General features: G+C 42.2%; 1 protein-coding gene and 1 long non-coding RNA gene across 2 annotated transcripts; both read left to right on the top strand.

The window, feature by feature from the left end:
• Positions 1 to 558: 558 nt before the first annotated feature.
• LOC111853196 (transcription factor SOX-10-like) lies at positions 559 to 9891 on the top strand. Its single transcript, XM_023829882.2, has 4 exons — positions 559 to 715; positions 4042 to 4870; positions 6307 to 6569; positions 6769 to 9891. The coding sequence occupies exons 2-4, from the start codon at positions 4434 to 4436 to the stop codon at positions 7539 to 7541; spliced, it is 1473 nt and encodes a 490-aa protein (XP_023685650.1). The 5' UTR covers positions 559 to 715; positions 4042 to 4433; the 3' UTR covers positions 7542 to 9891.
• Positions 9892 to 16443: 6552 nt separating this feature from the next.
• LOC140581600 (uncharacterized) lies at positions 16444 to 19502 on the top strand. The gene is made up of 2 exons (XR_011984681.1): positions 16444 to 18074; positions 19133 to 19502. It is a non-coding gene; the product is annotated as an uncharacterized lncRNA (long non-coding RNA).
• Positions 19503 to 21599: the final 2097 nt, after the last annotated feature.

The raw sequence follows: 21599 nt of genomic DNA on the forward strand, positions 1-21599 counted from the left end.
ACATGGGAACCAAAACGAATAGACGCCGGTGTAGTATCATGACCGGCAAAGCTAACAAGCGCGTGTAAGAAAACACTTCTGCTAATGAATGCTTCGCCACTGGTACCACAGCAGGATTCTCGTTTTCACGATATCCCCAGAATAAAAAAAACACTATGATTAGATGCTTATTAAATGTAATATAAATCAACGCCTATCATAATCAAAAGGGTTCTCGAACCTTTTCAATTTAAAACACTTATGAAAACAAAAAAATAATAACTGTAAAGAGAAGTCAAAATATTAAGTACACGATGAATATAAGAAAAAATGTATGCGAAACGACCTCTTTACTAATCACTACGAAATACCGTTTAAAAACAAATTCGCATTGCACTTCTTTTATTTGTAACATTTATTGTAATATATAAACAGAAAAAATCCCGCCCTCTTGGTGGGAAACAAGAAAATAATCACGGACCAATCACCAAGCTAGTGTGGCCTCCGTGAACGTCTACTGTTCCTTTAAGGTTTTTTTCCCCTCTTGGTTCCCTTTTTTTGGTCCTTTCCTCACACAACGAGGCTCTTTAAGTCTCGGTGCGCGACACAGAGCAGGCATTCATAGAGGGGCAGCGCGAGCGAGGGGGCTGGGGAGTAAGCGCGAGCGTCACTTTGGAAAACTCGGGGACACACGGACTCTCGTGCTAAGCCGGCTATCTCCTTTTTCACGGCATAAGTAAGAAGCTTATCACTCCATATATTTCCTCTTTGCTCTTGTCTCTTGTTGTCTGTTTCTAAGGCGTTTGACAAAATAGACGGCTCTTTAAATTAAAAATCGAACTCGACTACTTGATTTTAATACGTATTTTTTTTATTATTGTATGTATTGCTATTTCAACAATAATTTATATAGATTTAAACCAAACTACCGAGATCATTTGTAAGTGGGTCATTGTTTGGTTATGACTCCGTTTTGTAATATTTAGTATAAAAAGTTTTTCTTCATCAAAATGACACCGATGTTACATTATTTACGTGCCATGTCCCTCTTCAGATGGTGCAGTGTTCAGTTATATCAACATGATGAGTCAATCAACGACTTCATATGAAATGTAGTAAAAAATAGCCTTTTACAAACTTTGAAAAACTTAGTGAAAAGTTTTCTTTCATTCAATTATTGATGAGAAATCGTGTCGGGAAATTACGAAAAGTCATATTTTCGCTGATGAGTACTATTTCTTGCAATTTTACCTCGCGTTGATGCTAAGTTCTCACTATTTCATGTGTTTCATTGAAATCTTAATTCAAATCTTACTTCGATGAACGTCAGCATCTTATTCCAGTAAATATTCAATACTTTGGTAATGAGCGATTTAATATATTTCAGAATTATTATTATGAACATTGATGATGGTAGTATCAGTATTATCATTATCATTATTATTATTATTATTATTATTATTATTAATAATAATAATAATAATGATAACAATACGACTCGAAATTAAGAAGATACCTCAAATTATAAACGTTTTCGGCGAAATGGATTTAAAAGGTTTTTAAATCATTTTCCTCGCGCTGATGAGACGTGTCTCGCGGATAACTTGCACACTAACGTGAGAGCCTGAGAAGCTGAGTATAGATTAACTCAAGTACAGTGTTGGTTTATGGGTCTATGTTCAAATCACAAAATGGTTTACTGTTTAGCCTAATGAAAACTTACAGTATTAGGCCTACATCCAAACACTGTATTTAAGGTGTTTTTGGAAAATATAGGAACTCGCATTTGGTCGATTGTGTTAAGTGACCGAATATGAAATTTCACAATAAAGGCTGCAGAAGTATCCCTTCAGCACATTGGCTAAACAGAAAATATTACACAGAACAAAATCATTAATTACGGGTTTATGATTAAACTTACTCCATTCAGAAGACGCATTCATTGTTCTTGATTAGGCCTAGTTTTAAAATGCCGATGCCATTTACTCAAACAGTATATTTTTAAATAGAATAATAATTAAGCGCACTTATAGCCTAAGTGCATTGCAAATAGGCGCTTAAACTTACTTCGGAACTTAAATCGGGAATCACAATAAAAAAGATTTGGCTATTTTCTAATAAAAATGCTTAATCATTTTGGGAATATTGATCCTTTATTAATGAAACATTATCGCACAAAATAACATTTCATTGGATACGAAATGCATTTCATTCCCGAACCCAATCATGGTCGGTTATAATCTGTTATGCTTAGGTATACTATCGACTAGGTAGATATTTGAATTGGCTTGAATGAATTGTGAAAATTATTCTAAATACTCGCCAATACCTACAGTTTCGGATTAACAGGTCGACACAGAGTGTCGCCTTTACGAAAATGAGGCGAAGGCTGAGCAGAATACGCGCTTTGTGGCGCGAGGCGCCCATTGACAAAACGGAACGTGCCGGTGTTTGGGGAGGACAACAGAAGCGCTCTGTTCGCGTGGCGCGGAGGGCCAACAAACAAAACGCACAGAATTATATTTTCACTTGTACATTTTTTCCCCGATTATAAAAAATCAGGGAAAGGTGACTGAAATGTGATTTACAAAATTGACCACTTCATGAGTACAACGTCGGGTATAATACTGGTACTTGATTGAGAGATATCCAATTATGTAAAGAAGGGCGTAACATCACACTATATCCAAAGCAAATAATCAAATTTCTTACGCTCACAGCTACAGGAACTGTGAATATCACCGTATGATAAATGCTTGTGAAATTTATTTCCAAGCGAGAAAGGCACACACTGGCCTTATATAAAAAATTCTCCATAAAACAAACCCTTCTGTTTAAGATTTAAACTGTTTGTCCAAAAGTCCTTCATTTAAAAAAAGAGGGAGAACATGGATTGCCCCCTACGTCCAAAACATCGTTACCATATTCATTGTTCGATGAAAATAAATGAATGGGCAACAAACTCATGCACTATCGAGGCAGTCTGAGCGGTCCAATGAGTAAAAACCAGATTACCATTACAGTTGAAGTGTGTCGTTGCAGTTAATCAATCATGGCTGCAGCCTGTAAGACTGAACTGGAATGACGCCTCCAACAACAGTTCACAAACGAAAAATTGTATGTCTAGCAAGATCCCGCGTTGCCCAGCCAAATTTAATTATTTCTATTTAACTAAAACCATCTAAAGTAATGCTATATAAATGTGTGAATCAATCGACTCAGCTAATTAAAAAATTCAGTTATGAGCAGCGCCACTACAGACAAGAACGTAAATCTACCCGTGTGTGTGTGTATGTATGTATGTATGTATATATATATATATATATATATATATATATATATATATATATATATATGTCTCCTCACAAGCGCACAGTCAGGTTCGTACAATCGCTTGCACACATACCTACACGCGGTTTATATTTCCAGCACCCAGCCCCTGTTTACTTAAGAGCTCGATGGTATAAATTGAAGTTCTGTGTTGCTGTGGGTTCATATTATTCTAACACTTGGTCCCTGGGGAGCTTGAACTAACTGCCAAGCCTTAAACAGTAGCTTGTTAGCGCACACGCGGACCGGGCTAAAATAACACAGACAGAAGGGGCCAGCTCGGCTGCAGCAAATTGGTGCGGAGCTCGAAGTTCCTCTTTGAATCATTATATTTTTACAGACTGTGACACGGCCGCTGTCGTAAATGTATTGCATCCTACTGTAATTGTCAGCACGTAACAAGTAGGTTACAGAGACGCCGTCATTTTCATTTTTCAAAACACATGGGCTACTTTCCGCATCGAATTCGCTAGAGTGAAACCTGGAGTTACAGTCTTAGGTCACGCTAATAAGCCCTGTCTCATTCACTGTCCTTTCGACAATGGAGTTTGGATTTAGATCTGCAGTTAGGCTTCCCTCAGTTTCTCTGTCAGTCTCAATATGTTCTCTCTAACCAAAAGCATGAGGTCCACATACCGCAGCTCCTACCACAAAGATGTCCTTCTTCGTCATGAAACCTAGCTCACCGAGAAAAAGACACACGTGACCTCTATTTTGTTCTGTCTTTTTCAGGTTCAAGCTCGTCAACGGCGGACAAGAGTGAAATTATCCGGCGCAATTCGTGAGGGAGAATGAGCGTGGCAGGACGGGTGCACGGTACACCAAAAAGAAGCGCGTAGTGAGGGAACGTACATTTACGAATGGAAAGAACTTTGGCGTGGAACGTTTGCAGGGTTTCGAAACAGAGGCTACAGGTTACCATAGAGACACATTGGCAGCTTATATAGAGAACTCATGACAGGCTGATTTTTACTGGAGAGCCAATCCATTATTACTGACAGTTAGAAAGCATCAAGGGAGGAAAACTGTCTCCCTGTTTCAGCGGGAGGGTAAATACAGGTGATCTGAATAGGTCAAACCCAGAACCTCATTTTCTGTAAAAAAGCACCAGAAAAGGAGGGGAGATGTCAGGAGAAGAACAGAGTTTATCTGAGGTGGAGATGAGCCCTGTTGTGTCGGATGACGGCCACTCATTGTCGCCTGGGCATCCCTCCGGGGCGACGGGAGGTGCGGATTCCCCCTTGGCCGGGGCGCAGTCGATGGTGGGCGGCAGCGATGAGGCCCATGGGTCGGTGGGCAGGATGGGGGGCAAACCGGAAGACGACGACGACCGCTTCCCCATTGGCATCCGCGAGGCGGTCAGCCAGGTGCTCAACGGCTACGACTGGACCCTGGTGCCCATGCCCGTGCGAGTGAACTCCGGGAACAAGAGCAAGCCGCATGTGAAGAGACCGATGAACGCCTTCATGGTTTGGGCGCAGGCGGCGCGCAGGAAGCTGGCGGACCAGTACCCTCACCTGCACAACGCGGAACTCAGCAAGACACTGGGAAAACTGTGGAGGTAAGGGGGAAACCAGCGGAACCAGTAACAGGAATGACAGGCCTGAGCCACACGGTCTGGGCTCTGATTCCTCACTGGGACATTAATGCGCGGATTGCAGGAGGTCAGGATTCACGCTAAGCCAGGGTTACCCGCCAGTGTGAAACAACAGTGACCCACTTTTGGCGGATGCAGCTAATTGGTCGGCTAGTGCCACTTTATCAGATGCTCAGTGACAAAAGTGAGACTCTGCAGCTGAAACGGTAAATCTCAGCCATGTCATTTGTTCCACTTTCGGTGACCATAGAGTTAGCGTGTAAAGCTCATGAGTCACAGCGATAACTTCTCTTCCAATGAAAGAGGACGACACCTATTTCCGCAGCAAAATGTCACGCCAACATGTTATGCCACCTGTCAAGGGTGTAGTTTTGGTTTCAGCATCGCTAGGGACCAAACCAGCCCCACAACCCCCTGCACGGTACTCCCACAATACCGGTAGGGACACATTCCCCTCCTCCATACCCAAATCTACGCCCTTGCCACTTGTCAGTCCTGGAACTCACAGGAAGGCGTATCCAGCACTGAACTTACCCCGCACACATCTGAATATGACTTTATCTTATAGGAGGCTGCACCTTTCTGGCAATTTGCTGAACCCTATCTGTTGAAACTGTATTGAGCTTCTTCCCACTTTTTTTTCCCTGATTGCATATCAGCGATGGCTGATGATCTCAGTGCCTCCTGTCCACTGTCACTTCATAATAAAATCCAGGCGCTCAACTCAGCCAGCCACCTGCATCCAATTAATTAAATAAATGCAAAACAGTAGCTTGTAAATTTAATTTCATAACAGGCAATTCATTAAATGCATGAGGAAGGATCTTTTTTTTTTGCATTGTTGTGTAACTAGTTAGGTAATGTCATGGATTTCAGGGAGATTAAAAGTTTGAAGGTCGGTGTTTTCCCATGTCAGCCTGTGCGCATTAAGTCTGCGTTTTGGACTGAAAAGATACGGTAAAGTTCTGGTTATTATGTCATTAGCCTGCAGCAAATGACAGCTTTCTGGAACAGTGTGACTCGAAGTCTATAAGATGGAAATTGCCTGCTTTTTATGTGCCAGTTAAAAAAAAAAAGATTTTTTTTTAAACAAAAAAGTTGCTCCTTAAGTTGCCGCTGCTGAGTCAGTGGTTTCAGGTGCTTGTTTGACTGATAAAGTCATTAAAAAATATGTGATTTATAGCACTTTTCTGCTCCAGAGGGCATAATAGCCAACATTGACAGCCTTCACAAAAGCGGAAAGCACGTCTGCATTGGACCTTCCTAATGGGGAAAATCGTTAGAATTTCACCAGGAAGCAGGCAAAGTGTGGTGTTGTGTTGCTTTAGCGTGACCTGACTACAGGACTGCTTCCTCAGTGTGCCCCCCTCACACCCCCACCCCTCTGCCGCCCAACCCAGGCTGCTGAATGAAAATGACAAGAGGCCCTTCATCGAGGAGGCCGAGAGACTGCGCAAGCAGCACAAGAAGGACTATCCAGAGTACAAGTACCAGCCCCGACGGCGCAAGAACGGCAAGCCGGGCTCCAGCTCCGAGGCCGACGGCCACTCCGAGGGCGAGGTCAGCCACAGCCAATCGCACTACAAGAGTCTGCACCTGGACGTGGCCCACGCCGGAGGGGCGGGGTCGCCGCTGAGCGACGGGCACCACCCGCACCCGGCAGGTGAGCCGTGGGGTGCCTCCGTCTGCTGATTGGTGGGGCCACCTTCAAGAAGTGTCTTATTGGACGAGTGAATAATCAACATTCACTTCCTGCCTCTTTCACTTCCATAACACTGTATCCACCGATTATAATGCAGCTGTCTCAAAGCGAAGCCGCCATCTTGTTTTGTACCTGACTCTACGACATCTCCCCCCTGCAGGCCAGAGCCACAGCCCGCCCACACCCCCCACCACGCCCAAGACGGAGCTTCAGTCCGGGAAGTCGGCTGAGGGGAAGCGGGAGGGTGGCGGCGGTGCTGGAGGGTCCCGCGGAAACTTGGGGGTAGGTGGGGAGGGGGGATCCGGCTCCGGATCTGCCGGGGGGAAGTCCCACATCGACTTTGGCAACATGGACATCGGCGAGATCAGCCACGAGGTGATGGCCAACATGGAGCCCTTCGACGTGAACGAGTTCGACCAGTACCTGCCCCCGAACGGGCACCCGGGCGGGGCGTCGGGCTCCTCGGGCTCGCCCTACGCCTACGGCATCTCCTCCGCTCTGGCCGCCGCCAGCGGACACTCGGCCGCCTGGCTGTCGAAGCAGCAGCAGCAACAGCAGCAGCATCACCAGAGCTCGCTGAGCTCGGACCCCTCCAAGGCAGCCATCAAGAGCGAATCCGGCGCCGGCGCCCACTTCACGGAGTCCGCCTCCAGCGGCTCACATGTCACCTACACCCCCCTCAGCCTCCCCCACTACGGCTCCGCCTTCCCGGCTCTGGCCTCCAGGGCCCAGTTTGATTACTCCGACCACCAGGCCTCTAACTCCTACTACTCCCACTCGGGGCAGCCGTCAGGCCTGTACTCTGCCTTCTCCTACATGGGCCCATCGCAGAGACCCCTGTACACGGCCATCACCGAGCCCACCAGCGTGCCGCAGTCGCACAGCCCCACTCACTGGGAGCAGCCCGTCTACACCACCCTCACACGGCCATGAACCAGCAGAGGAGCCTGGCTGGGGTGCGGGGATAGAGTCAGTCTGAGAGGAGGGGGGGGGGTGATGCTTAGTGTTGTTTTGGTCCTACACCTGACAGGCAGGATGTGCGTAGGTGGGAAATGAAAAGCTTGGCTAATTTTTTTAAAGCGATATTGTGCCGTTTATGACCCCTAAAGAATATTTAAAATATCCTCTCAAAATAACAAAGACGGATATAACGTTGACTCGCAAAGCAAACAAACAGTACTGAAAAACGTATTGACACATGTACTCTATTATCCATCACCCCTACCAAATAAAAATTCAGCATGTCTGTTGCTGAAACAAGTTTGCTATTGCATTATGAAAACCACCAAAGTCTTAAATACAAATACCCCAAAACCAAAATATAATCTTATTTTGAGTACTTTAGTTGATCTAATACTTTTTAAGTCACAAACCATAAGCTAGGGGAGAGCGGCGTATTAACTTAGGGCCAAACCGCCATGTTTGCGCTTTCAAATTATCTTTAGTTCCATTGGGAAATCAAAGTACTTCAAATTCACAGACAAAAGCTTGTAAATACGAGTCACGATAATAATTATGGCACGTTTTTTTTTTCCTTGTACTGTGAGCCTGAAGAACGATGTTGGAAACGATTTCAAAGGTTATCAAAATGCCAGCTCTCTTTTTAATAGTAGCCTACGTGTTTCATTACTATACGACTCGGTTTAGCACCGGTTTATAGAAATACACAAACTTGAGAAATGAAATGCAAATATTACAAATTTAGTGCCTGTACCACATTAACAACAAAGAGATACTATTTTATACTATTTTTATTAACCAAAACGAAAGCTACACTACCTGTATTGTCACGAAAATGTTAATGCCAAGTTACCATTGTTGTTGTCTGTTTCTAATTTCGTTGTTGTCATTATTACACTGTTAAGTCTGCACCACTGCCCTTTTATTTGTTTTACAATTGTAAAATGTACATATTTTACGTAAAGTATTTGTTCTGTACTTAGTTTTATGCTGCAGTCTGAATAGGATCTTCTGCGGTGAATGCGCTCACGGCTGCCAGAGAATTACTGGGATTGGACAGCAAAAAAGACCGACGATGATCAAATGTAGTATTATTATTTGTATTATTACTACTGATGCTCGTTCTATTAGAATCCATCAGTTTCAATGCTGTCCCGCTTCTTCTGCGCAAACAGCTGAACTTCCAAGCTTGGCCGTCTAAACCAACGCTTCGTCCACCTTAACATCTCAGGTCGTCCCTCTTAATTGTGTTTTACTGTTTTCCCCCAATAATATATGTATTGCTTACATACTTTCAGCATATGTGGGAAAAATTACACTAGCAGAGTCTATCCATCGATTCCAGTTGCATCCGGCTTCCTCAATGTGCAATTACCAAATGACCCTGAGAGGTGAAATGTCGATTAAATGGCCAATAAAACTCTGAAAATGCATGGCCAGTAGAAAACTGGTCTCATAAGTCATCATGGGTATCCATAATAGGCTCACAAGACTTGTGATTAATGCCAAATTCTCTCTCGAAGACTAACTAAGGTTAATCTAGGAAGGAAATTAAAATCAGGGAATGTTTTGCTCAAATCCTTGTAGGTTGTCTGAAAAACACTTGCCTGGATTTGACACTGTTTTATTTCAAACTTTAGTCGGTTAAATAGATAATCTCGTTTTCTTTTTTAACGAAGCACCTACAAAGCTTTCGAGTTTTTCGGAATCGCTCGTTAGGTAATGAAGTAGGTTTAAGACGTGAAACTGAACGTAAAGCGTCTGTAATCGCGGAGGACGCGGCGGGACGGGAAAAATACCTTGGGGAGAATATTTCGCCAAATCATCCAGCTCTGATTTCATCCCCTTAACAATGTGAAAGATACATTTTTCCCCAGTTATTTTCGATTTAATACAAGTGGTTCTTACGACACTCTATTTTATAAAAATGCGTCCCACTTTTGTAATAGTAATTCAATTCGTTTTTATGCCTTCAAAACATTTCTTAAAGTTTAGTATTGCTTTAGACAGCGCTTCTTAGTTTGCTTTCCTGACGTGTTTTAGGTTCATTCCTTGCAAAATGTTAGATCAGCTACTATTGTGAAATATTATTGTTGTTGTTATATATTAGAAATAATTATTTATATTTACTGATAGTGTTTTTATGCTATGTTAACCGTTCCTGACATGTTGCGAACACTTTGTTTATTATTTTGTACGTTTTATGGTTGGTGTTGTTCAATGAGCGCCATTTGTAAATATTAGCGTTACTCAACCCTTAGTAGAAATATATTGACTAACTTCTTTCACACTAAATAAAATGTATTTTTTCTGTTTTGTAAAACCTTCGTTTTTGCAAAGGTATCATTGATGGTGTATATATATATATATATATATATGTCTTTACAAACATAGATAAGGTGCACACTCAGAGATATAATATGTAACGAAATGGAGTGACATGTGACCACGATCTTGCCTTACAGGAATGCTTAGATGGGGCCGCAGCCAATCCTGTTATAATTACCGATTGGGGAATGAAGCCTGAAAACCCTCTGTGGGTGGGACTACGGTGCACCAGCAACCAATCACTTCCTGCCAGAACTGAGTGGCGGACATAGACACCAATGGGAAGTGGGCTAAACTATGTGATCTTCATGCTTATCGTGTACAGTGGTGGGAGACAGCAGGACTGTTGACTGGCTTGTCTTATAAGGCCTGTGTAGTGGCTGCCTCACAGTCTGCAGGTGAGGGGGGAGATACGGGAATCGGCTACACTGTGACATGGCCATGTTTGGCCCCCGCCGTATGAGACCTGTGGTCTTCAAGCCCTCCCCCACCTCACCTGTGACATCCAAGGCACCGCAGAGGAGCTCTCAGTTCTCAAGGTCCACATTGACACAGTTAGGCACGTTACTTGGGGTGCATGTGTATGCGTGTGTGTGCGCGTGTGTGCGGGGGGGGGGGGGGGCTCATGCTGCGTGGTTTAAGCCTGACTCTTAATTCCTCCATTTAATCAGCAGTGTGATACTTCTTAAGACAAAGAGAGCCATTGAGCTTGTGAATGGTGGGGGGGGGATTGAGGGGCCCATAGCCATAACTATAGCTTTGCAGAAACACAAAGAGACTTTCATAATGCCCCCCCCCCCCCCCCCCGCACCACCCAAATCTCCCCCACCCTCATACTGTACACACATACACCCAAACAGGGACTGAAATGTATATATATATGTGTGTGTGTGTGTGACGGGGGGGGGGGTGGGGGTTGTTAAAAATAGAGGGTGAGATAATCAAATCCAGGACAACAGGCCCAGAAAGAGAAAGAAGTAAATAGGTTAAAATCATGGTAACTAAGACCTGAACAGGGGTGTTGAGGGCACAGGTGATCATTCCCACCAAATACCCTTGTGTCTCCATCCTGACACCTTGCTAACAGAAGGTTCTGCGTCAAAGCCAGCGCATCCCTCACTGCTGCAGGCCGCTAAACCTCCAGTCCAGGCTCGAGCAGGAATATAGTGGTCTGGATACAGACAATGGCCCTCTAAAATGTTCGCAGGAAGAACAGATGCTTCATCTTTGGCACCAACCCTTTGCTTCGTCTATCAGCTTGATGAAAACACGGGAACCCAAACTTGACCATGTGACACACTCATGGGATCTGAGGCAGAAGTTCTGTGAACAGATCAGACGGATAATACGTACATCCATCAGAATAATGAGTCACGTGTTTATTTTACAGGGAGAGAGGGCGCTCTGAGGGGCCTGTCACCCCACTACATGCCTTCTGGTATTTTGGTTGGACGTGATGTGGGTGCTGGTTAACCGCACCCCTACCTACTCGTTTGCTCTCAGTGCCAGCGTGTCCCACGAGACGTCTCTCTGACCAGGGAAGTACTGCTGCATTGCCGGAGGCAGCCACATGCCATAACCACTGAGGGATGCCATCGGCTTGTTCTGTCCCCCAGGTGGCTTCGGAAATATATAAGGGGGCGGAGCCATCAGGTGAAATGCCATCTCTCTGTCCAGTTCACTCCAGTTCCTCATTCTTCAGAGCTGGTCTTCCTGGGCGCCCGCGGGCTCACTGCACATATTCTTGTGGTTCTCCAGCTTAGAATTGTGTGCATCTGCAACATTCTTATGGACTTAAATGTTCCCCTTGCCAGGGTGCTCATGTAGAGATAAGACACCAACATCCTCTCATCAGTCAAATTTACAAATACATAAGAACATAAGAAGAAGAATATAAGAAATTTACAAATTAGAGGAGGCCATTCAGCCCATCAAGTTTGTTTAGGGTGAACTTAACTAATAGCTCAGAGTTGTTAAAATCATATCTAGCTCTGATTTAAAGGAACCCATGGTTTTAGCTTCCACTACACTAGCAGGAAGACTATTCCATACTCTAACTACACGCTGTGTAAAGAAGTGCTTCCTCAAGTTCATTTTAAAATGTTCTCCCGCTAATTTCCACTTATGGCCACGAGTTCTAGTATTTAAACTAATATTGAAGTAGCCATTTGGCGGAACAGCATCCAGACCCGTTAGAATCTTATATACCTGGGTCATGTCTCCCTTAGTCTCCTTTGCTCAAGGCTAAACAGATTGAGCTTTAAAATATTAATTTTAAAGCCGGTAATTTAATAGAATTTTCCCCAATCACAAGTGTCCTTGCTTATGCATGTCCTACAATAAGAGCACCAGGCTGCCCCCTGTCTGTTGCTCATGGCTATGACACTCCTCAGCATCTTTCCCAGTTCCAGGCCCTGAATCTATGACCTGTCCAACTAGCTGTCCAGCTTCTCCAGTCTGCTGCACATCTCCTCTTCTGTAATATAGTTGAGCGACTGCACCTGCAGGGGCTGCAACGCGGCATGCTATCGCTCTTATGCACACACAGGCTGATATACACCCCAAAACTCTACAGAATATTCTAGAAGATTCTCTCCTACATGGGTGGCATGATGGCACAGTGGTTAGCACTGTTTCCTCACACCTCTGGGACCAGCGTTTGAGTCTCCACCATGGCTCCTTGTGTGTGGAGTGAATGATGTGTGAGTGTGCCCTGCGATGGGTTGGTGCCCCATCCTAGGTTGTTCTCTGCCTTGTGCCAGTAGCCTCCGGAATAGGCAGCAGACCCCCCACAACCTTAAATAGGACAAGCAATTACAGAAAATGGATGGAGAGACACGTAAAATACTGTCATGTTTGTTCATCATTAATGAATCAAGACACATCTTTTTATTTCAAGTAGCTACTATATTTGTTCATGACTTGTACTTCACTAGTAACTTTGCTACTACTAAGTATTTGTGCCCATTTGACTAGTAAATCACCTTACTTAGTGTTTCTCTGCATCCTACAGCCCTTGAGAAGTTGGGCTCCGTACCTTTACATTGACTCAAAAACATTTCATTATCTTTATGCTCTGCTATTCTGCTCCACTAAATAAAGTATAGTACAGTGGTACCTCAATTCTCGAACTCATTAGAACTCAAATTTCTTAAAAGTCGAACCAACCAGTTCGAAAAAAAAAAATGATGTAGCACTCGATCTGAATCTCAGAAATCCAACCGTGAACGCGGACCTAAAGATAACTTGTAGGCGCGGGGAAATGAGTCACGCGGCACTTCTCTCAGCGGAAACAAAGGGTAATGCTTAAGTCTCAGCCTCGCATTGGCTGTGATAGCATCCTGCATGTTTACACTAGCTGAATACATATATTTAGACAGTAAAAATACATTTAGACAATGATAGACAGTAACAGTAATTATTATTATATAATAAAATACATTTAAAAATTTCTTATTATTTTAATATCATTAATAATAAACCATTAATACGTTTAATTATAATACTATTGTCGTGCCAAGCCGGGGCGGAACGGAGACAAAGGCGCAGACGTCAGGGTATCGGGGAATACGGGGTTTAATTACAGGTAAGGCAGGCAAAACGCAGACGGATAATACAATGACCGGACTGGGGAAACAAACTGAAACGCGGACTAAATACAGAGGAGTAATGACAACAACCACAAACAGCTGATCACACGGGGATCCCACGCGAGGTTAAGGAGGGGGCATGGCACACGGAAGGAGCGGATGATCGGGGCAGGACACTTGTTTTTTTTAACTTTACATATTGTTTGGATACATTTATTTTCTTACTTTACAAATGACTGTTTTGTAAATGTGCTTAGATGTGTTTAGTACAGTATATGCTCTTCTTGTTTTATCATACCTATTTTGTGCTTAAATGCTAAAAAAAAAAAAACATATTTCGGTGTATTTTTTTTAGGGCAGGGAACCAATTAATCGGTCTTCCATTATTTCTTATGGGGGAAATTCGATCAGAACTCGAACTTTTTAGGATTCGACCCTGAGTTCTGAACGGATTAAGTTCGAGTTCTGAGGTACCACTGTATAGAACAATGTTTAACTCATGAAACCAAAAGAGACTTTCTGAAACAGATTGTCAGATGTTTTGAATAAGAGTACAATACCAGTGGGTTGGTACAACATCAGTACATACAAAACAGCACAAAACAAATAAAAATGAATACAATGGGACTACATGAACCAAATAAAGGAAATGAACAAGATAGGAATGAAAAATAGGAACAAATGAAGAAATGATAAACAGGGAGAAAGAAGGAAAAAATAAGACACTGACAAACATTAAACCACTAAATGAAATTTGGACTGTCGCCTTGTCCAAATAATTGACTAAACATCGCTAAATAGGATTTGCATGCAGCAAAGCGTGTTGTAGATGTGCTGAGGACAAAACTACAATGCAGATTGGTACCCAACAGTCCATTGTATGGGTTGCCAGTCTTATCCAGAAAGATTTGTTTTGTATGTGGGTTTTCTTTGCGACTCCCTGATTAGATTACAATTAGAGGACTGATTGGCTGAAGAATCCTCACACCTGGGTTTGAACAGCTGACCTAACCTGCACACACAGGCCATTTGCGGATATATGGAGTCAGAATAGTGCCATATATACTTGTATATGTACTTTTCAATTTGTACCCGTAAAATGAAATTTGCTCGCACTGAACACAAGTTTCATTCGCAAAATAATGAACAGAAATACGCGTCACGTGATCTGTACTTGTATATGAAGATTTGTGAATGAACGTGAAAAACATTTTGCAAATACACGTCAATATTGTTTGTAAATGCGAAACCAAACATCTTCATAAAAATATTTTTTACAAAGATAGAATGGTTTTCAAGTACAAAACCTGTATTGCAAATCCAAGTCTTCTTGCAAATACCAACCTGCGAGTGCAAATTCACACTTGCGCACATAAATAATTTTTGGCCTAACTTGCCTAGCACTTTGCAGATAAATATTTGCTCGCTTAGCCACCAATCAAATTCATTAATTTTCTAGCCAATCATAAAGCTGCAGGTAAGGTAACAACCAATCCTGGCCTTCCAGTAAAAAACATGCTGAAGAAGATGAAGGCGCTAGAGCAGGACTTTATACGGGAAGATAGTCAGAATTTTGAATAAATCCAACGATTTGATAAAAATTGTACTGACGTACAGAATAAATTAGCCACGCTAGCTGTAATGATATGATAACGCCTTATCAAACTATGATGCAATTAATTTGTTTACCGATGCTAATTCTATTTTTAGCTGGGTGTTTCAGCTGACATGTTTTTAAAATTAGCAATAAACTTTTTTGAATGTTAACCATAGGTTACTTGTTAAATCAGTGTTTCATACCAAGTCTACTAAGACCGTGAATGTTTTGTTTTTTAATATGTCTTACAACGTACGTATAGCTAATCTAATAATAATGAATAGATTTGTTGTTAAAAGAAGTGCTGTAGTATTTTATTCTAAGTTCTAAGTTACATGAACACATAAAACAAGTAATTCATGACACAGTAATTATCCAGTAGTATGGTTATGGTATTATGCAGGACACCAGTGGTTTTATGATTGGCTAGAAAATGAATTAATTTGATTGGTGTTTCAGTGTTTTGCTCAATCATTCATCCACTGGGTTACAAAAGACTAAATAAGGCAGCGCTAAAAATAAGGGTGGTGCCTAACAATGCAGACAACTTAACTCTCGCAACTACCCTGGGGTCAAATTTACCCCAAAGGCACGTCAGGTGACTTCTCCTAGTAACATAATTATTGTAGGAGTGTGTAAAAGTCAAAACAATACAAGACTGTATAAAACTGTATGATATGTAATCAGTGCCTGCTAAAGTGCAGTAACTACCCACATAGCAGACAGGTCTGGCCCAGATCTGGCGTCAAGCCGGCATTGCTGGCTGAGTTCTGGCATGGCAAGTGGTATGTCAACCAGATATGGGCCAGGTCTGGCAATGATGGCACTGTTTACATTATGGCATGCCAGATGTGGCCCGATTGTGGTTTGGTCTATGTGGCCCAGGCACATAGAAGACAGGTCTGGCCCAGATCTGGCGTCAAGCCGGCACTGCTGCCCAGTTAGCAAGCACATGTGGGCCGATTCTCGCTGAGTTGTGGCACATTCGGTTCACTGTCAGCAACGGTAAAAAATTGCGGGCCGATTGTGGGCCTAGCACGGCGACGATTCTGGCTGACTGTCGGCATTTTTAATCTGGGCCAGAACCATTCTGAGCACGGCGAGCGATTCTGGCTGACTGTCGGCATTTTTAATCTGGGCCAGAACCATTCTGAGCACGGCGAGCGATTCTGGCTGACTGTCGGCATTTTTAATCTGGGCCAGAACCATTCTGAGCACGGCGAGCGTTTCTGGCTGACTGTCGGCATTTTTAATCTGGGCCAGAACCGTTATGAGCGTGGCGAGCGTTTCTGGCTGACTGTCGGCATTTTTAATCTGGGCCAGAACCGTTCTGAGCGCGGCGAATGATTCTGGCTGACAGTCGGCATTTTGCGTGTCGGACGACTTTGGCTGACAGTCATCCATTTCAGCATTGGTAACATGATTTGTGTCGTACCTAGCCCTCACCTGGCGTAAAATTCTGGCCTGATGTCAGATAAATATTCTCAAAAAAATTCGAACCAGAACTAGTCTTAACATGGAAGATCATTCTGACTACAGTCTATAGGAGGGGTCACCAACATGGTGCCCGTGGGCACCAGGGCGCCCCCAAGGACCACATGAGTTGCCCACGGTGACTGTTCTAAAAATAGCACAACTCACCATTGAGCATGGCGTCTAAAATTTAATTTTATCCTGTTGATATTCTTCTTTAATCACATTTGCATTTATATAGATTTGAAAATGGCAATATCTAAAAGAAAGCATTTAAAACGCGTTTATTATACATGATTTAAGAAAAATGTATCAAACTGCATGGTAGCCCTTCGTAAGGCTCAGTACCCGTGAAGTAGCTCCCAGTTTCAAAAAGGTGACCCCTGGTCTTAGTCTATAAGAACATAAGAAATTTACAAACGAGAGGAGGCCATTCGGCCCATCAAGCTCGTTTGGGGAGAACTTAACTAATAGCTCAGAGTTGTTAAAATCTTATCTAGCTCGGATTTAAAGGAACCCATGGTTTTAGCTTCCGTTACACTAGCAGGAAGAATATTCCATACTCTAACTACACGCTGTGTAAAGAAGGGCTTCCTCAAATTTGTTTTAACATGTTCTCCCGCTAATTTCCACTTATGGCCACGAGTTCTAATATTTAGACTAATACTGAAATAGTCATTTGGCTGAACAGCATCCAGACCCGTTAGAATCTTATAGACCTGAATCATATCCCCCCTTAGTCTCCTTTGCTCAAGGCTAAACAGATTCACTTCCGCTAACCTCTCCTCATAAGACATTCCTCTAAGACCAGGAATCATTCTCGTTGCACCTTTTCTAAGGCAATATATATGAGGTTCTCATTTCATTATGTTGTATATGTAAATCTGCAAGATGTCACCTGGGTCTGTTCGAGCATTGGTAATGCTTTGTCCCATACCTGACCCTCATCTGGCATAAAATTGTGGCTGAAGGCTCTGCTCTCTATTATATCATAACCACTGTCTGTTTGGGATAAAGCCTATACTAAAGATCATGAGAAACACAATAAAGGGCCAATGGCTGACATACAAAAAGACTCCAAGCACCAGCTGTTGACATAGTACAGTCCCACTGATATGATAATTTTTTTGTTTAACATTGGAAAACCATTAAAACTTATTGGATATTTTTTGTTAACTACGGTATATCGTCAATCATTAATTTTCATCTGACATGTTTACTTAAAAAAGGAAAAGTAAAAACAAATGAAAACATTAATTTATCTTCTCTAAAATCTTGTCTTTTAAAAATATAAACCCGTTTGGAATACTTTGTGTATAGGGCTTTTCTATTGACCGTTCGGTATTTGATCATCTACGCTGAACAACCAATCCTGAAATAAGTGGGCGTTAACGTTTCAGTTTAGACCAATCAATGTCCTTTAGACGTCACTGCAACTTCACCGGACTTTGAGGCTGTTGACGGCGTCGATCGACTTTAGATGGCTGATTCAGTTTGAATAATAACGAGCGAATTGTGGTAAGTGAAATATTTCAGTTACTTTTAAAGTTCCATTTAACCTTTTTAGTCAGAGATTTTAGCTTAAGATTCTGTCGGAACGGTATGTTGGGAATGATCGTTCATTTTAAAAAGTCGGTTCAAACAAGTCACACGCCTTGACATAATATTAAATACAGGGCTCTCGAGTTTAAATCAGATGTTTAACGTTAGATTACATCTGCAGAGCTCTCAAGTCTCACGTATTGTGTGTGGGACACACGCATTTAACACAACAATCTCCCACGCCAAACGACATTTCTCTGTCTGAGAAGTGATAAAGCTCGCGCCACAGCTAATCCAAACCTGCACCTTCTATTTTTTTCTTTTCATGGGGGACATGTCACTTCAGTCCACTGCTCCTTTGTTGCTGGTGATATCTGAAACTTGTTTGGTTAAAAATGAGCACCGCAAGTTCCAATTTACGACTTTGTGCATTTAATTCCTAGTGATGGAAATATATCCTTATATATATATATATATATATATATATATATATATATATATATATATATATATATATATATATATATATATATGCGTCTAATTGATCAATCGACAGATTTATCAGTTATGCATGATCATAAGTTGGTAAAGTTGTGTGTCATATTAAAGTCACAGTAAAAAAAAAACAGGGATGAAATTCATATGGAACAATCATATATTCTGTGCAGTATTGGATATAGCAGCCTTCTGGACAGTTACAGTTCAGCAATGAGTGTTTTTTATGTCAGATCAGAACAGATATTACATTTCAGATTGCATACATATATGCATACAACTTTGACGTGTTGTGAATTAAATGGTGAAATTAACAACCCTGTTTAAATATTGTTTACTTGTTCATGATATTCTGTCATGGACATAATGATTCATATCTCCTTATTTGTGTACTACTGTATGTGTTTTGGAATTGTTTTATACTATAAATGTTGGGTGCTGTCTTGATCTTGATGGTATGATTTATGTTCTATGCCTTAGAAGCAGGTGGCATTAATAGTTTTGTGTTGTGTGTTGTGGCTGCAAAATTCCTTAACTAGGAGTGCAACGGACCAGGAGGCAGAGAAAAACATTCAAAGATGGCTTCAGTTGGCACCTGACAGGGATGGAGGAATGAAGGAACATGCAAAAAGGGCAAATGACACTTAATTCCATTGTTTGTGATGTATTTACTTGTTTTGTATTTGGATTTTTTTGTGTGTGTTTTTGACCACCCAAATTTCACATTTTATTAACCAGTTTTACAGGGCCATGTTCTTAGATATTTTGTATGTTGTGAAGTGCTTTAAACGCCTCATCTGTCTGTTGATGTTACAAAGTAAAGTGTAATTAAATATCAATCAGTGGTTTGTTGAAAAGCATTTATATGTTGTTTATAGTAAAAGTAAAAATAAACTTTATTGATATCAATTGTGTATCCATTGTGCTTTATGATGTCACTGGGCCTGTTATGGCCCAAATCAGGTAGAACCATGTCTGGGCCATCACTGGGCCTGTTATGGCCCAAATCAGAAAATCCATGTCTGGGCCGTCACTGGGTCTGTTGTAGCCCAAATCAGGTAGAACCATGTCTGGGCCATCACTGGGCCTGTTATGGCCCAAATCAGAAAATCCATGTCTGGGCCGTCACTGGGCCTGTTATGGCCCAAATCAGGAAGAACCATGTCTGGGCCGTCACTGGGCCTGTTATGGCCCAAATCAGGAAGAACCATGTCTGGGCCGTCACTGGGCCTGTTATGGCCCAAATCAGAAAATCCAGGTCTGGGCCGTCACAGGGCCGTCATTCTTTGCGGTATCTGGGCCAAAGGAAAATGAATAGTGTGAGCCAGATCTGGCCCAAAAGAATTTTGCTATCTGGGTATCTATCAAGTGCACGTGCAGTGGATATTTCTTTTCTTACCACCTCTCAATCAATGCTGATCCAGTGTAACCGGGGTGGACGGGGTGTTGCTTCTGCGTTGTGTTTGGTGTTGCTTGGTCCGCCGGTTAAATAAAGGAGTGACCCGTGGTTTGAACCATCCAGTTTTATTCCTGATAATAACAGAAATATTTCTTCACTGGCTGATATAATACTGGGGGAAGACGGACGGAAAATGGGGAATATCAGCCTCGTGACCAGGTATCAAAATAAAAGTCTCTGGTAGATCTATTTGTGTAATTATACAAAATAAAGGCAGATGCACTTCTGCTCTGTTACACCAGCATTGACACTCCTAGACAAAACTTAGTGACTGTCCATGTAGCCTACTGTGGAAGCGTTCTGCCCGGGCAAACCGACCGGCTATTTCACTTTCACACAGCATAGCACTTGTTTATTTTCAAGATAAGTTGACTTATGTGTGCAGTGGATGGCTAGACACCAAATCCACATACCACACAAAAGACTTTTGTGGTTCGTTCCCATTCCATCAGTAGCCCGTCACAAGGCTCGCTAACTACCTTGCTGAATGTCTTTGGCACGGTACAGCGCTATATTCCATTAGGTAATTCTCCAAGCCATCAGTCTGTGTATGTTTATCAGTTTGTATCCAAGAAATATAGAAATATTCGACAGGTGACAAAAATATAGACTACTTTGCCAGAAAAACTGCCTTGAGATAAAACTGGCGCACAGAACGATGGATTTAGCTGCAAAGTGTATTTGTAACTCTGTAGAGAATAGCAGAACATTATGCTACAAATTTAAATAGACTACGCATTAAAATCATGCTTTGCTTTTAGAGTATGCTATAAAAGGCAAGCCGTCCCTGAATGAACTTTGTTAATTACACGCCCAGGCGATTGTCGTGTTTTTTGGAGATGCTGTTTGAGTAGAACTTTTAACGACCTCACAATGATAAATTATCTATTTGTTATTTTCGATTTTTTGGGGTGAGCCACTGCCGCTCTAAGCATCTGGTGAGGGACCTGTTCCAGATCCCGAGATGCTTGGGCATGGGCGTCGCCGCCATTAAAACTGAGGGGGACATGTCCCCCTCACATTTCCTAATTATTAGTTTGGACCCCCCCCCACCATTTAACATAAAATATTAGTTTTATGCCAGTGTGTCTCCCCGACATTCAAAATGCTTCTGACGCCCCTGTGCTTGGGATTATGTTAAAAGTTTCATGTGCTATTTTCAGGATGCACTTCGCATATTTAAGTATATTGTCCAAACTATACTGCATAGCCTATGTAATATATGATCAAAGACGACTAAAATATACAGTTATTCATCATCATGCTTCAAAGAACAAGCACTCAAAAATACAGGCACTGCAAAATCCAAAGTGCCGTTGAAGAGTTTTAAGGTATTGAGGTATAAGAGTTTTGAGACTTTTGCTTTACTGTGAATTTATCTATCTTTTCGCCAAAGTTTGTAGCAGGTATTTTTGCTGAAAATACTAATTTGCTGAACTGGCTATCAAAGCACCATATTGCAGTCTAGCATATCAGATCTTTACTAGCTGAGATGATAATTCACATGTATCCATTTCACATCTTTGAGGGCGGTGCGTAGGTCAATG

The sequence above is a fragment of the Paramormyrops kingsleyae genome, chromosome 22 (genome assembly GCF_048594095.1).
Source record: "Paramormyrops kingsleyae isolate MSU_618 chromosome 22, PKINGS_0.4, whole genome shotgun sequence".
NCBI lineage: Eukaryota > Metazoa > Chordata > Actinopteri > Osteoglossiformes > Mormyridae > Paramormyrops > Paramormyrops kingsleyae.